General features: G+C 36.2%; 5 protein-coding genes and 1 non-coding gene across 7 annotated transcripts; 2 read left to right on the forward strand and 4 right to left on the reverse strand.

Annotated features, from left to right (window-relative positions):
* Nucleotides 1–225: 225 nt before the first annotated feature.
* On the reverse strand, nt 226–2,632 carry LOC111289368 (nuclear transcription factor Y subunit C-1-like). The gene is made up of 2 exons (XM_022880354.2): nt 1,753–2,632; nt 226–474 (listed from the first exon to the last, which is right to left on the reverse strand). Exons 1-2 carry the CDS (start codon nt 2,460–2,462, stop codon nt 471–473), a joined length of 714 nt encoding a protein of 237 aa, XP_022736089.1. The 5' UTR covers nt 2,463–2,632; the 3' UTR covers nt 226–470.
* Nucleotides 2,633–4,157: 1,525 nt separating this feature from the next.
* Nucleotides 4,158–7,639, reverse strand: LOC111290675 (protein NUCLEAR FUSION DEFECTIVE 4-like). The gene is made up of 3 exons (XM_022882083.2): nt 6,897–7,639; nt 5,025–5,956; nt 4,158–4,950 (listed from the first exon to the last, which is right to left on the reverse strand). The coding sequence occupies exons 1-3, from the start codon at nt 7,230–7,232 to the stop codon at nt 4,452–4,454; spliced, it is 1,767 nt and encodes a 588-aa protein (XP_022737818.2). The 5' UTR covers nt 7,233–7,639; the 3' UTR covers nt 4,158–4,451.
* Nucleotides 7,640–7,993: 354 nt separating this feature from the next.
* Nucleotides 7,994–10,554, reverse strand: LOC111289778 (thylakoid lumenal 17.9 kDa protein, chloroplast). 2 transcript variants are annotated; one of them, XM_089768518.1, is made up of 5 exons: nt 10,193–10,554; nt 9,962–10,076; nt 9,772–9,841; nt 9,370–9,559; nt 7,994–8,862 (listed from the first exon to the last, which is right to left on the reverse strand). In XM_089768518.1, exons 1-5 carry the CDS (start codon nt 10,471–10,473, stop codon nt 8,853–8,855), a joined length of 666 nt encoding a protein of 221 aa, XP_089624644.1. In that variant the 5' UTR covers nt 10,474–10,554; the 3' UTR covers nt 7,994–8,852. The 2 variants fall into 2 exon arrangements, with proteins under 2 accessions (XP_089624644.1, XP_022736828.1); XM_022881093.2 differs by lacking the exon at nt 7,994–8,862 and having other exon boundaries at nt 9,097–9,559; nt 10,193–10,551.
* Nucleotides 10,555–10,680: 126 nt separating this feature from the next.
* On the forward strand, nt 10,681–10,762 carry TRNAS-UGA (transfer RNA serine (anticodon UGA)). Its single transcript has one exon. It is a non-coding gene; the product is annotated as a tRNA-Ser (tRNA).
* LOC111289779 (mediator of RNA polymerase II transcription subunit 30) lies at nt 10,751–13,477 on the forward strand. The gene is made up of 3 exons (XM_022881094.2): nt 10,751–11,381; nt 11,718–11,810; nt 13,010–13,477. Exons 1-3 carry the CDS (start codon nt 10,959–10,961, stop codon nt 13,106–13,108), a joined length of 615 nt encoding a protein of 204 aa, XP_022736829.1. The 5' UTR covers nt 10,751–10,958; the 3' UTR covers nt 13,109–13,477.
* Nucleotides 13,478–14,024: 547 nt separating this feature from the next.
* LOC111289777 (non-specific phospholipase C6-like) lies at nt 14,025–16,452 on the reverse strand. Its single transcript, XM_022881092.2, has 3 exons — nt 15,074–16,452; nt 14,650–14,826; nt 14,025–14,527 (listed from the first exon to the last, which is right to left on the reverse strand). The coding sequence occupies exons 1-3, from the start codon at nt 16,161–16,163 to the stop codon at nt 14,229–14,231; spliced, it is 1,566 nt and encodes a 521-aa protein (XP_022736827.2). The 5' UTR covers nt 16,164–16,452; the 3' UTR covers nt 14,025–14,228.
* Nucleotides 16,453–16,603: the final 151 nt, after the last annotated feature.

Raw genomic sequence — 16,603 nt, forward strand, 5'->3', positions numbered from 1 at the left:
GCTCAAGTGTTAATTTCTGTGTTTTAGGGTCTGAGCTTTGAGAGCAAACGGAGATATCGATCAGGGTTCTTTCACACAAGAATGAAAATACCAGAAAAAAATTCAGCAGGGGTTCTAACAGGGAGAAATGTTGTTCTTTGAACTTTTAGTAGATCAGGGAGGAGTTTCGGATGCGAAACCCCCTAGTGATCGAAAAGCATATGAACACATGAGAACACAAGGGGATAATCAATCCAGAACTGCACACTAGATATGATTAGGCGAGTCATAGCAGCAAGAAATTGTTTCGCTACACTAAATGAGTAAAGGTCTTTGAGAAGTTTCTAACGAACTCCATATTTAAAGTAGCTTTCATAAACAATAGCAGATAGGTGCATTCATAAATCATATGCAAGCAAAATTCCTAGTAGATCACCGGAGCTCCATACATTTGCCACACCACTGAGCACCATATTGGACCAATGAATTGCTTAGCTGCAGAATACAACAAAACAACATTAGACATTGGCTGCTAAGAAACCATGATCAATGAACATCTCATAATGCAAAAGAAAAAGAATGATCTAATAAAGCAATCCTCTTTCTTTCAATAGACAACACGGCAATTGATGATAAAAAAAGAAACATAACATAAAATAACTTACAACAACACTAGAGCAGAGAAATGTACTTTCGAAAACCTGGACGGCAATTTTGGATACATATAAAGAAAACATCCCTCCAAAAACAGCTTACACACTAGCAAAATCCACTTAACTATCAGAGGTTGATAATAATAATAATAATAATAATAATATATTGACATTTTGCAATTGTATCATAACTATTCAACTTCCCCTGCCCTAGTTTTGCTCTTCAAAGACATCACCCAATTTTACACAGAAATGAAAAAAAAAACCACAGCCAATTAAAGGTTAATGCCCCATTGCACGATATTCAATATTGGCCATAATTCAACAAGAAATGTCCCAACCATCTTGTTCGAAGTAAACTCTCCTCATTTTGTTCTCAAAATATCTTACGTGCCAACCATTCCCTTTAGTGATGTAAGTAACATGATTTCTCATTCTACACAAGCTCTCCTTGTTCTTTTCTCAAGCTTTCCTAGATATTAAATAAAATAAAAATCATGTTTCATCTTACACAACTAACTAAAGTATCTACAGATAGATGCTTGCTCAAGTTACTCGTAGAATCCATGTGCTACTGTGAAATATCAGGGATATCATCACTACCATCACTGCTAGCATCATATCATTTATTTAAAGCTAAGTTCGTCTTGATCCAAAGAGAAAAGGCGAAAAAAATTGCAATTTAACTTGTAAGCAACTTCAATCCAGCAAATGGGATTTTATATCATAACCATCAAACAAAATCCATTGATGTTATTAACCAGTCCTTGGGGAAGGAAACACAATGCCTGAGCAAAGACATATAAAAAATATACACCAGCCATATAATTTTTCCCTACAAGACCTCAATGATTATGCTCAAGTAGACTACAAAGAAGCAGATGATTTAACCAAAGTCAAAGAATTGGGAATACTTAGTTATCAGAACCCAAACAAGTTAAACATCACTCTAGCAAATGTTCCTTATCCTAGAAAATAAGAAGAAATTAAGCAAAAAAAAAAAAAAAAAAAAAGAACTTTGGATGGAATCAATAATTGAAAGAGCAAAAAACTGAAACTTTAATAAAAAGAAATGGCCACGAAGTGAAAATGATCAAAGAAAACAAAGCATTCCACGTACCCTTGTCCGTCAAGATTCCCCTGACCTCTGTTACCTCCACTGCCAAACGACCCATCCTCAGCCCCAGCCGTCTGCCAAACACTCTGCCAAGCCTGGGAAGGAGGCTGGGCAAAAATACCAGCCGTGGGGTCGACGGCCGGCCTCCCAATCATCATCCCACCGGGACCCCCAGCAGGCTGACCCATGGGAGGATAAAAGTAGGGCACCCCACCAGCGGTGGCCCCCACCATCCCACCCAAACCAGCCTCGTCCTTGATCTCATCCCTGGGCACAATATCCACCAAGAAATCGAAAATGTCGGTCCTCGTAATCGCCGCAGCGATGTCGTTTTTCTGAAGCGTCCGTCGCTTGTTCTCCTCGGCGTGAAGCCAAGAGCGGATGGTGAGTTCCAAAATGAAAAGCTCACAAGCTTTGGCGAAGAGAATGGGAGCCTCAGCGGAGATCATGCGGACGTCTTCATCCGCTTTCATGATCTTCTTGATGCGGGCCAGAGGGAGTTGGTGGTTCTTGAAGTCGTTGACTTGCTCGATTTCTTGGCGTTGGTAATTCCAGAACATATGGAGTTGCTCATGCTGCTGTTGGAGGAGGTGGTGGAAAGGAGGCGGAGGAGGAGGAGTGGCGGTGGTGGTGGTGGAGGAAGGAGAAGGGGTAATAGCAGAAGTGGGATGCTGAGGTGGGTAAGATGACTGACCTTGCTGGTTGCTGTCCATTGGAGAAAGACCAAAGAGAGATTTTGGGGCAAATGAGTTAAAATCACAAGTTTTGAATTTTTTTTTTCTTCTTTTTGGGGGTTGGATTGGGTGCGTTTGGGTTTGATCAGAGGGTGGAAGATAGGGATGGTGGTGGTTGATACCTTAAGGGTCAGATATGGATGTGACAAGTTACAGGCATTGCAGCTGATTCTTTTTGTGTCTTTTCCTCCTTTTTTCACAGCTTTTTTTATTAGTAAAAATTAAAAAAAAAAGGGCTTTTATTTCTTTATATAAATAAACGTGATTTAATAAATTAAATATTTGAATGTAATTTTATGATCAATTATATTTGTTTTTTTAACTTATTTTTTCACCTTAATTTGTCAATGGTTTTGTCTTTGTAACTTAATCTTTTGTTTGAACACAAATTTTTACATGGATTTATACGTTTTTCCTGGTAATAATATTTTTTTATAAAGTTATTGATAAAAAAATTCAAATATAATCAAATATTATATTTTATATAAAAAAATAATGAATTTCATCATATAAATAAATGAACCAATAAACCTACATAATTAAATAAATTCAATAAAAAATTAAATTAAATACAATTAAAAAAAAACTTTTGAAATTAAACTTAATTTTTATCAAAAGTGGAGAACTTTAAAAAAAAAAAAAAAAAGGAAAGCAAAGGAGCTAACTTTCCTTATACTATAACTTAATTATTAATGAATTAATAATAAAATTATTCAAGTTGCAATTTTTTAATTTTTAATATACCCTTTATTCTTTAATTTTTATCTACTAATTAATTCGTATGAAAATTATATTATACGTTTAAATTTTTTTAAATTTATAAATCTAAAAAAATTTATTCAATATGCCCGATTGACCATTACAATTTATTTATTTATTAAACTTTTACTTTAAGACTCATTTTGGATGATCACCAAATGATAGAGCTATGGTCATAGATTAAATAAAAATCAAATCTTTTTAGTCAAACAAAAGAATATGGTATCAATGGCCCTTGGCAAAAGAAAGGTTTTTAGAGGTGGGGAAAAAAAGGATCTTTATTACTTTCATATATTGTATTTAAAATTAGTGAATCTTTTTAGCTTTTGGCAAAACCTAAAAGGCCATTTGCATTGTAGGAAACAAAAATGGAGGGCACATTTCAATTTTAGGTTAAATATTCCTATTATTGAGATATAATCTTCTAGTTCTTGATCTAAAGTCTAGCAAGTTGAAGTCTCAACTTAAAAAAAAAAAAAAAAAAATTTATTCCATCAAAGTTTAAACTCAATTTAACTCTTATTATTATTTTTTTTTTTTGAAAGATTTAATAAAATTATTAGTCCGCATCGATATATATATTTTTTATTTAAATAATATCACATAATCTCATTTTTAAATATCTATATTAATCAACACATAGTAATATATTATCAAGTCCACTTACAAGCGAACAAAATAGAATTTTCTTTTATTTTTTAAAAAGAAAAGTGAAATTCAAAACGTGTGTTTTCCACAAGCTTGAAATATATTCTTGGTCAAAGAGAAGAGGTTAGAAATATATAAAATTGGTGGAAGAATATGTCCCTTGCATATGCTTTTTTAATTTGGGTCCCTTTGGTCAATTATAATTCAATATTTAAAATGTAAAAAATGCCTTTAGGATTGTATTTGTTTCTATAAACTATAAAGTAGTGCGAGTGGTAAATTACCAACCGAGTGTCATTATTCTCAAACATTTTGTCAAAAAGTTTACATTCTTCACGCTTCTTAATTTAGAATTCGTCAAAAGCTTCATGCTCTATGATGAACTGTTGTTATTTGAAGTTTAATTAAGTGCTATCAATTACGTAATAGCTTTCTAAAAGTAACCTTTTTGCAACTTTTCTTGCCTTACGCAACATATCCGGTCACATGGATAAGGACCAACAAACTGCAAGGCGATGGTAGAGAAAAATGATTTATGGTGGCTTGGCTACTCCTTGAGACTCAAGTGCCGGACTTTCCATAGAGTTGGGCATACACATTTCTAGTCCGATAAACAACGATCAAGCTCAACACCATTGCGACTAGACAAAACCCTGACATCAATAAGCAAGTGAGAGAGTAGCATATGGAACCCTCACAAGTTAGTGAATCATCATCCCGAAGAGGAATAGTGAGCAGAGATCCTGGAATGGCCTGTCGGAGGCTAGTTTGTTTCTCTGCGTAATAGTCATATATGCCACTGGCAATGACACCGGAAAATATTAGAGAACCAGCAGGACTTGCCAGTCCGAAAAAATTATACAGGGCACCAAAAGACTTCAATCCAAATAGCTCAGAAGCTGAGGCTGGCACAATAGCCCAGTTCGCACCATATCCAAGTCCTGTTAACACAGTTGTAACATAAATTTGCCCAGGCCCGCCAAGAGCATAATAGACGAGTCCAAATGCCATTATGACCTGAACCACGGCCATGGCCACTGGTCTGGGGAAAGCATATTTCCTGGTAAAAGACAAAACGTGAAGCAAGGATTAACATACAATTTACCTGTATCAGCGGAAGGAATTTGTTTTCACCTGATAATAGTCTCAGAAAAGTATCCACCAGCAACACGACCAAGAAAGTTAAAAATGCTGACCACTGATACGAATATACTGGTATTGCTATAGCCCAAAGACCGGCAAATTTGACCCAGGTTATCGATAACTGTCAAACCAGATCCAGCAGCCAATAAAAGGGAAACAAACATTAGCCAAAAATCTGCTTTTATCAGTGCTTGTTGTAAGGTGAAATCTTCTCCTCTACGTGGCCCTCTTTTCCGCTTGACCCTCACTGCTCCATCTGCAGCGGCTTGGAACAGTTTTGCTTGCAACTGTGCAATTCGTTTTTGTCTTTCTGATGCTGGAAGAGAGTCAACTTCTGGAGGCTTCTCATCTTCAACCTCACTCAGAATGATCTCATTTACATCCTGCTCAGACCCACCTGCTTCCTGTTTCTCTGGCTTGGGGAGTAGATTCTCCTCTACTGGAGCGCTTGGTTCCGAAGCAAAAACCAATAAAATGGGAATTATAACTGGAAACAATATAAGAATGATTAAAAGCACTCCAAGCAATGTGACCAGAGTTTGATTTATGCCAACCACATCCTCGAGCACCAATACTCCCAACAAATAAGCTGCCAGAATAAAGCAAACGCTATACGTTAAAAGGAAGCTTGAACCATCAGAAGGCCTAACTTGGTTGTGTCCCCCTATAGGTCTAATAATGAACATCAAAGCTATAACAACTATCGATGGCCCAACTGCAACCATGAAGATTAGTGCTGCTTCATTAGGGAAATTAATCATTGCGTAAACTTGGGTCAAGATTGCACCACTTAAGCCTGCAAATCCTTTAAGTATCCCTACAACAGGACCCCGGTTTCTGGGAAAGTTCTGCACGCATGAAACTAGAGCAGCTGTGTTGTAGTATGTCTCACCATTTGTTCCCACAAATATAGCGAGACACATCTGCATAGCAAAACTTGATTAACATTTTCAACTTGGAAACAGCCAAAGAAGGACTATGAAAAAAAGATGTATTTCCTCAGTTAGATATTTATGTCAGAACGAATAGAGAACCAGATTCAGTTTAACAATTATAATCCCAGAGTAGGGTGCTTGACTATACATAAGAACAACTCTTGGATGAGCTACTCATTTATACCTAACTTTCCCAAATACAAGCCTGCAAACTAGAAAGATTTAGCCTCAGTTGATAACCTTATAGGCATTTTAATCATTCTTGAGTTTGTATGCAGAAAATTAGAAAATAATTACAAGAACTCATCAAGAAATAAGCCGATTCATTTTCAAAAGTCTTTTTCTCAATATGTTTTTAAAAACCCATGATTCATGAGTCCATTCTGATAATCACATACCTAATTTGCTATCCGTTTGTTGAAGAATTTAACATAAAAATTAAATCAAGGATTAACAAGTTTTCTGAAATTTCTGGGGCGTTGTGGACTGGAACCTAGTTTAGTGATCCTTCTGTCAATTACAGTACCCCATCAATCTAGAGATAATATGTTGATTCAAGGGGAGAAAGTTGTAGAATTAACCAAATCACTGTTTAAAGCTATAAGCTCAATTACCTAGCTTAATGTTCTTAATTAATCAAACAATCAAATTTGATACAAAACCACACATGTTCCAGCCTAAACCACAAAGGCCACCTTCTTGCCAGGAACTAGATTATCATCACCATTAACATGAAATTAAGACAGATATCAATTGATTTTCTTATCCCAGAAGAGAAACCAAATATTCTTAAAACCCAGAAAAATGAATCCAAAAGTGCCTCTTAACCAAAGAGAGAAAAGTCAAACTTGTTTCCCAGGACGGTGCAAAGAACCAAAGTTTTTCATTAACAATACAAAGACAAAAGTGAAAAGTGAATAAAGCTCACCACCCAGAGGGGCAAATCAGGCAGTATATTAGCGACAGCAAGCCCAACCAGACCATAGCCAACAAAATTTTGGACCACACCAATGAGCAAAATGACCCAAATAGGCAAGGTCTCACACAAACTCCCAGCTACAAAACCAATACTATCACCCAAGTCTTTAGCCACACCCAAGATAGCTATCTGCCTCTGGTTGTAACCCATGGCAGTTTTTATCACAGGTGAAATGCTTCCAAACAAGTAACCAACTCCAGCACACGACTGAACCCACATGGCGCACACAAAAACCAGCCATCTGTTGTTGACAAAGGCCTTGAGCTTTTCAGGTAACTGTTCCATAATCTCTCCCTCTCAGCAGCAAAGCATAAGGACTGAATTCCCAAAGAGAGTTTTGAATGGGATTGATGATGAAGCCTTTGTTTGGACAAAGTTTGTTCCCTGTTAATGTGTTAGTGAATGGTTTGCCACTTCTTTTTAACGAACTTTGCAGACTAGAATCATGAAACAGGACAGGATCTGATCCCAACGGTCTTAATTATAACTATGCTCTCTTTCTTTGAAGTTCTCGTATCATATAGCCTATCAGTTTGCTTCACCGACTCTCTCTTTCTTGTTATTTAATTAATTTATTTTTCTTGTGAATTAGCATTGGGAAAAGATAAACAGATGGGATAAACATTAATCAAAATTGGTTTTTAGTTAGATGAGCATAGAAACGTAGATAAAAAGTATTGTCGAAATACATTTTTATTCATAGTAAAATGTTGTATTATTAATTTTAATAATTATGATTTAAATTTTAATGGTTTTAAATATAAAAAAAATAAATTTTAGGGTTTATTATTTTTCTCTTCTTTTAATTTTAATTTTATTTTTTGGAAATTATTTTGAGATTGAGATTTCATTTATAGCATAAAAATGATCTGCATGTTCTAAAATCTAACCCTTTATAGAAAAAGAAGAAAAGAAAAAAAAATCTGAATGAATAATATGATTGATTTTACATGAAAAATCCCCAATGAAATAATGCTTGTTAGTATCAACATAACTAAGTAGGGTATCAAATCTGTCAATAACATAAAACGTGCTGTTTCCTATTTATATTCAATTAATATTTCTTTGCCCTTATTTTCTTTATTTTATTTGTCCCTTCTAATGATTTGCATGATAAAAGTCGCATACTTTTTTTGAACGTAAATATGATAAAAATTTATTTAATTTGTTCAGATACAAATTCCAACTAAGATGATTTGATAAGAAAATTAAGTTAATTTTAAAATATCCAAACTATGACTGTCAAACCCAAAAAAGTCTTGAATCCTAACCCAGGCCAGCACGAAATTTGATCTCAACCCAAAACCACCCTGTCCAGTCACAATCTCACCTTCCCCATTTGACACTTCTAGTTTGAAGAGGCTATGAATTATCAATGGCATTTTACTCGCGTGAGTTGACATCAGACCGAGGAAAATGATCTGGGTTTTATTTTTCCTGAAAAAATACTGTTAACTCTTCATTTTTATTCTTAAAAAATCCTACTAAAATACTATACTTAGTAGCAATTATATTTACATTTTCGATTACTTTTCTACAATGTAAGTTCTTATATTAATAGCTCTTTTGATGTACCATTCACCAATGTTCTGGGGCAAGCATGGGAGAGATCATCGATTAATACTACCAGTAGTCGAGCACTGTCATAATTGCCAGGACCTCATTGAAATGAAGCTCTGATGCCCAGATTTTGTTTGGGATTGGGTACTCACCAAGGAAAATGATAAGAATCAAAAGTGGTTCTAACTTCCAAATACCTGGTTGGCTAGTAAGTGAAGAAACCAATGTATCAAAGAGATTTTGGGAATCTGTTAGGCCAACAACACCGTGAAGTAATGTACAAGCGAATCATTTCCCAATTTTTTCAAATTTTCTTTTCTTGCAATGCCTCGTCCTTCAAGCTAGCTAGGTAAGCCTGCACCACATATGGAGAGACTGATTATTCAAACATGCTACTAATATTTTAATAAACGACTTGTTCATGGAGTTTTTTGGTGTTCGAGTCTGTTAGGTGTTGAGCTCCGATCATGTACGTCAGCTACTTTGAAGGCTTGCATTTATATTAGTTTGCCAATTATTTCAGAAGTCATGAAAATAAAATAAAAAAAAGAAAATAAATAAATAAACAAAACAAAACACAGATGAGTCGTCAATGAATTTGCAGTTTTCACCTTCTCTGACTGATGAAACTGCAAATTCTATCCATGAGAATGCAATAAAGTTACAAAATTCAAACTTGCACGGTTATTCTAAAACATGATTTTCACGATATTGTTAATCTTGCACCTTCAATTATCATTTCCAATATCCCCAAATGGCATTTCCAATTTATGGTAATGAAAAAGGAATTAAAGTACTGGATTGGTGAGGAAAAATGATATAGCCAATAGCCTATTCCATGGAATCAAAACTTGGAGCATACCAGCCTAATTGGTCAATGATCTTCTTCAACCTCTCTTCCTGTCCCTTGGAGTCACCAATTGCTGTTGTGAAAGGGTACACATAGGTGACTTTCATGGCCATTGACCTATAAGTAACAACATCCCCCTTCACTAAAAACTCCAGCACATCCCGGCCAAACCCTCCATCTACCTCAGCTTGTAAATATTTTCCTGATTTGTTTCAGTTATCAGCAAATCTCATAAACTATAAACAAAGATGTAAACCTTTAAGGCCTAAGTTCATTCTTAATTTGGTTATTTTCATATAAATTAACTAGAAACTCTATAATTTCCAATTTAACTTCATGCATATTGGACATCCATTCCACTTCAAATGCCAATTTCTAACACCATATTTGCTGTATGCATTTTGGTCTACTTACCATTTGGGGTATCTTCAACAACCTCAATCTTGGCATTCTTCTGAGTTTTCAGGATTGCTTCTTGCAGTTGCTGCAATGAAGCAAGCTCAAACCATAGTCAACAATCAACATGAAATCAATTTTCACATTACTAATTGCATATTCAGAAAAAAAAAAAGAAGGCATATATAAAATCATGAATTTCTCAAACCTGAACTGCATTCTCTGTAGAATTCTCAGGAATAATCCAAGGGAAAGCAAAAGATGATGATTTTGCATTTGTTGACACACAACCTGGATTTATGGATGGGCAAGGCCTAATTTTCCTGCAAAGGTTAAAGCATTTCCATCCAACTTACACAGCGTCATAACCATTAATAAACAACTAAAAACTGAACAATTTACACCAATTAAAATGATTAAAAAGGGTTTTAAGACAGACCCATTTTCCAGTCCAAGCTCCAAGAACTTGGACTGAGTAAAAGGGGTGGTGGGGGGAAGTTGTGGGGAAGACTGAGAGTTAAGAGAAGGAATGGCAAACGAGGGTGATGGGGAGTTTAAGGTTAAAGTGAGAGCTAAAGAGAGTATGTTAGAGAAGAGAATGGGTTTTGGGTTAGGATTCTTTGCGATTTGTTGCAGTTGAGAGAATGTTGCAGAGGTTGTTGTTTGTTTGGAAGGGGAAGGAAGTGGAGGGAGGAGCTGACCAATCAGACTAACGGCCATGGTTGTTACTTTCTCTTATCCCTTAATTCTCAGTACCTCTGCTCACATCTCCAAGCCTCTATCCGGCTCTGTTTCTCTGATTCCATGTTAAAACGCACCGTTTACAGCTTGGGAAATGAAAATGAACACGTGCTTTAGAAGCGTAAAGCTAAATTTTCATTAAGTCATCTTGGTCAAGTATTTTGAGGTTGTATGACACGCAAGAAAGTCGATATGTCCGAGTGGTTAAGGAGACAGACTTGAAATCTGTTGGGCATCGCCCGCGCAGGTTCGAACCCTGCTGTCGACGTCTTTTTTTCTTTTGTTTACTTTATTTATTCTTTTGTGTTTCCTTTTTATATTTCCCAATAGTTAGGGCTCAACCTGATTTGTTTTCTTACATTGCAGGGATTTGAGAAAGCTTGAAATCCTACGACTGGAATTTTCTCGGCTACCAAACAGAAAAGGGATAGTAGAGTAAGACAACAAAAACCCTTGTTGAAAAAATGGAAGAAAATTCCCTAGCAAACGTAACAACACCAACAAACAGCAGCAACAAAACGACGCAGGAGCTAGCAGCAGAAGGCCTAAAACATCTAGAAGAAACCATCGAAGCAGCTTTCCAGATCCTCTCTTCCATGAACGACGAGCTTTGCAACCCTGCCTTGTGGTCCACCACTCTTTCTTCCACCAATCCTACTATCGCTTCTTCTGCTACTACTAACACTGCTGCGCCTAACGGTCCTTCTTCTCTCTCCAACGGCACTGGTTTAGGCAACGGTGATTCGTCATCCGATGGAGGCCATCACTTGGAGATGGGTGGAATTGGAGGTAGCGGCAATAGTGCTCTCGATGAGGCTCGCTTGAGGTATAAGAACTCCGTCGCTTCTCTTCGCGCTGTGCTCGCTGCCATTCCCAATTCTCAAAAGGTATTGGAACAAAAGTTAGGATTTTTACTGCTCAAGTTAGGAACTTTTTTAGGAATTTACTTAGAGCCTGATTTCATGATTTAAAATTAGTCAGTCTTTCAGCTTGTCGATTAGGAATTATAAGTTTGTTAAAAAAATTTTTACATTTGTGCTGCTTTAATTTGAATTGGCGTCATGGAACAAATTTTAATATATTTATTGCTACATTTTTGTAATTTAGTATAATTATTATTTTTAGGGTTTATGGTTGTAGAGTTTAGGACCGTTCCTATGAATTTTGAATGTGTTTCTGTTAGCTCATTGATTCTGGGTTTTTTTTTTTTAATCTTTAAATAGGCAAAAGCATTTGAAACAGGTTCAACTGCGAGTAGTCCTGCAGATGAAGCAGATATTGAGAAGTTGGAAGAGCAAGCCTCTAATCTCAGAAAGGTATTTTGCAGTGACATGGTCATAATTTTATATTCTTAAGGTTAAGCATTTCATATTCATTTGAACAGTTGTGGTAATGCCATCCACTCTCTAAGGTGGCAGCATTTGGGTTGTTATGGTGTATTTTCCTATGGTTGTTTTCACTCTTGAAGTAATGTTGTGAATATCACGCGTTAAAACCGGGACATAAAATGGCCATATTTAAGTCCCTAGGTATGCAAAGCCTAATTCATGTAAGATACTCAAATTTATCTTATTAAAAACTCAGTCAAGAAATTGCATAAATGAAATCTAATACAACCACACTCAAAGTCTCGAACAAAATCAAATCAAACCAAATCTCAATCTCGCAATCTTACATCACATGGAATTAAAATAATTAATTATTGTTTATCGGAACATAATAAACTTCCAATTCCAGTCTTCTAGCACCAACAATTCTAATTGAAGTTACCCTATTTCTAATAATTAAAGATTATGCAAGCAGTAGCAATTAAAGTAAAGATTTACATAAAAGGTGTGAGCTTATAGTTGCTAAGCTGTAGTTTGTTTATTTCCTTTTTTACATTTTCTTTACTAATGATTAAGTAATAAGTTTGCTTAGAATTGTGGGAGTTAGAAGATCTGAATTGGAAGTTCATTATGTTATAATAATCAATCAATAGTTATTTCAGATTTTATGAGATGTAACAGTTTTGGAGCATTTACAAGGTTTGGTTTGATTCCTAGGGACCTAAGATTTGATTGTATTGGTTTTCTTATATGAATTTCAATTTTAACGAATTTGTAATGAGTCAAATTTGAGAATTTTTATATGGATTAAGAAACAAGTCTTCATATTTCTTTGGGGTTTTACTTTAAGGTAATATAGTCATGTTATGTCTCGGTTTTAGACTTCAAAGTTAATGTGATATAATCCGGTTCAGTAGGCGTAGAAATTTGTGATGGTTTAGTGCTTTCTTGGAAGCATTAGACAGCCTTATTATATCTCGGTTTTGGGGCTTGACAGTTAATGTAATTTTATCCAGTTCAGTAGGTGTAGAAATTTGTTATGGTTTAATGCTTTCTTAGAAGTGTTAACGATGAGGAGCCTTTAGCTGATCATTTTCTTTCTTATGCTGTTTAATTTTATATCTTAATCCACAAAGCACTGTTTAATGTCTGTAAAAATGAAAGGACTCTTGTGGTTTTGTTTCTAGGACCTTGCAAACAAGAATGAATATCTCAAGCGTCTAATAGATGAACTACGGGAGCTTATTACAGACATATCTACTTGGCAAAGTCCATGTTCCATCTAATTTTTGGATGAGCATCCGAGCCTGTTGCATGAAAAGGGTGCCCTAGAAGGGGAACATAAATCCAGATCACTGCATTAAATGATGATGCTACTGTCTTCATGTCAGTCATTCTATCTAATGTCAGTATTAATTCTATCTAGATCTCCGTCATTGACATTGATCGGCACTTTGATTTTGAGCTATTGGAATTTGCAAGGCGGAAAAATGGTATTGCCAAAAGGAAAAAACAAAAAAAAGAGCCTTTAAATTTTTTTGTACCTTATTATATTTATCACGGACAAGTGTAGTTTGAAGCAAACATCGAGTACATAGTAGCTTGATTCATTGTACTATCATTTGATTCAAATATGATTGGCTACTTATGGGCGATTTTGTACTTGCATCAGGGTTTGAGCTCACTCTGGCTGTATCTCAAGCATTAATGTGCTCTTTTTATTGAAATGGTTTACCTTAATGAAAATTACCTGTGAGATATCGAATGGCTTTTCTTAATAACCATGTGGTGTAAAGTTTTGCATCAATTGTATTACTCGCAACTCACAAGGGGTAATGCCCTTAAATCGTTATGCGTTATAAACCGTATATAATTCATATTTATCTTTGGGGGGAATATAAACTTCCTCGGTGGTGGCCATGAGTTTTGATTTTTGAAGCAGGATCGAAGGAGTTTAACTTTTAGCATCCTTGTCTGCCTACCAGCTACCACACAAGCAAACCTAAAATGTAAGAATACCAAGAGGCTAGGAGCCGTCTTCAACTATCACAATTCACAACCCTCGTGTCCAAATGCTGACCAAACATGTGCAAAATCTAGTGCAGGGATAAAAGCCTGGCGGTGGTCATACATCAACAAGTTTAACTGGTTGTGATCTGTGAAGCCTGGAAAGATTGTACTCTAAATCTACCTGACGAAGTTCTACAAAGAGTTTCACCTCTAGAAATTTTAGTCCTGAAGCTGTTATTTACATCATTCTGAGATATGATTAGATGTTTATGATTTAAAGACAGTTCTTGCACAAAAGTACTTCTAGTTTTATCGCAATTTAATGAGAAAATACATTTCTAAAACCTGTAAGATATAGAGGTTGATAGATAACATATGGAAGGGAAGAAGGTTCAACTAGTTGTGGATTGAAGATCTAGTTGTAAGCGACGATCTCATATCTACAATGGCAGATTCATCTGCTCCCATCTTGATGGCCTCTTTGCTTGCTCTTATAAACCGTGAAACTGCTCCTTTCACATACTCGTGAGCTTCTTTCACGCGCATCTTCTTGCCCATCTCATCAGGGAAGCTACTTAAGAAGTGGTCACCATTAAGAACAGCTGCTAGTTGAACTACCTCACCCTGAAATTCAGAGAGACCGGCATCTTCTTTCGCTTCTGTTGTCCTTAAAGGAGCTACATCAGGCAATGTCTCTGCAATAAATTCAAAGAAACAAATTAATAAATTTCTTTGCCGTTCCTCATGCATGCATGGAAAACTTTGTGTGGAAGATCCTAAATTTGCCACAAACCAATTGTGTGGAACGGAAAAATACCTGGGCAATCAGTTCTGGGAGAGGACAACTCCCCAACAACCTCCTCGAAAGTGCCAGCCCAAGCATCTCTGTGAGTCAAGAAGTTGGAGGACAGGTTGAACATTTTTTTTATTGTTGCAGGGATGGATGAATGCTCGAACTCAGAGTTTGGAGTAGGTCCCTTTGGACCACTTATCACTACAAGAAACAGCAGAAATTCAAGCATAGAACATTCATGAGTGGATTAATAATATTCTAATGTAAAACCACTAGAAAAAAGTGCGTCTAAAGACATCAATATTATTATAACTAATCGGTGGCAATTGAAAATTAGAGCCAATTGTACAACCATAACCACTTGCCTAAACAAATTCCAATCAACTTAAGTGCTATAGCAGAACATAGATGAGGCAAGCTGAAGATAAATGATGAAAATTCAACTTACCAGTGCCTTTCTTAATCCAAGGAGAGACCATGATTGTTGGCACACGAACACCAAGCCTGTCAAACTTGAAGAAAGAAGGAGCAGGGCCAGTGTTTCCATCTGGGTTGGGTACATTGACATAAGGAGTCTTGACATGATCATAGAAACCACCATGCTCATCATAAGTAATTACCAAAAGGGTTTCATTCCATTGAGGACTTGTTCTCAATGTCTCATACACCTCCTTCACAAGCTTTTGCCCATTAGCAACATCATGAGATGGATGGTCATCATTTGCAGGCAATCCCTTCAGATCAAAATATCTTGGTTCGATAACTGTTAAGCTGGGAAGTTTACCGTTCCTAGCATCTTTCTTAAACTTTAAATCAAATTGATGAAACTTGAAGACATACTTCAATTTCCTCAGATTTCTATAGAACAAAGTTGTGGGTATGTTTTGGAAGTAAATGCCAAAGCCCTTACCATTCTCATGAAGTGATTCAAAGATTGTTTTTTGTGGGTAGCCTTGAGCCAACTGTTTCTTAACATGACTTGTTGAGCCGTGAGAAGTAGCAGAATACACAAACAACCTATTGGGTTGTGTTGGACCAGGAATTGAAGAGAACCACCTATCAAAGACTGCAAATTCTTTTACAAGAGCAGCATAAACTGGCACAACCTCAGGCCTAAAACCTTTCATGACAGTCTCAGAGAGGTTCTGAGACATTGATAGTGCTTGTTCCACAAAGCCAGACATGGAAGGAAAGGAGGCAGAGCCAAATACCTGTTGCTCCACTGCTTCAAAAGAGTGACCTGGATCCGGATCCACAAATTCAGCATCATCAGTGAAGCAAATGGATTCTGGGTTTGAATTTTTTGTTGAAACAGGATTGCATTCATCCCCAGTTACCCCATTGATTGCAGGGTTAATGGATTTCTTCATCCACCCAACCATATGATCAAAGGATCTATTTTCCATCACCAACACCACTATAGTCTTAATGGGTGACTGCTGCTGGGCTCCCAATGGTGTCAAGAGACATGACACGGTGAGAAACAGCGAGAAAATGAAGGAAAATGAAGTTGGTGGCTTGGCTTTGGATCCCCCCATTGAAACCAGCAGAAAGGATTAGACTTTTACTTATCTTGATAACTCAGGGTCAGGAGGTTATACTTTGCCTTTATAGTGGGCTTCCAGGAATCCGAAAACCTCTAAACATATTATCCTATAATAATGAAACAAATGAATGATAAAAAGTGATTACTTGATTGGGAATTCAATACATTATCGGATAAAGTCAGTGTCTTTTGCTTAGATATTTTCCGTGTAGAGAAGGGAAGAGAGAAATTCTCTGTGTACAAAGGATAGTAGACACAGAAGACAGACAAACCCACAGAGATAGAAAAAGAAGATTCTGGTTTTGTGTTCTTTATAGAGGTGAATGCTTTTTTTATTTTTTTATTAAAGGGAAAAGCAATAAAGAAAATGACATCTGGAATGTGTGGAATTTGTTGCATTTTCATGTCCATTTATCAAGAGGGCAAGTGAGT

This window comes from Durio zibethinus, chromosome 11, assembly GCF_047325235.1.
Source record: "Durio zibethinus cultivar Kanyao isolate XHJ-2024 chromosome 11, ASM4732523v1, whole genome shotgun sequence".
Classification (NCBI taxonomy): Eukaryota; Viridiplantae; Streptophyta; class Magnoliopsida; order Malvales; family Malvaceae; genus Durio; species Durio zibethinus.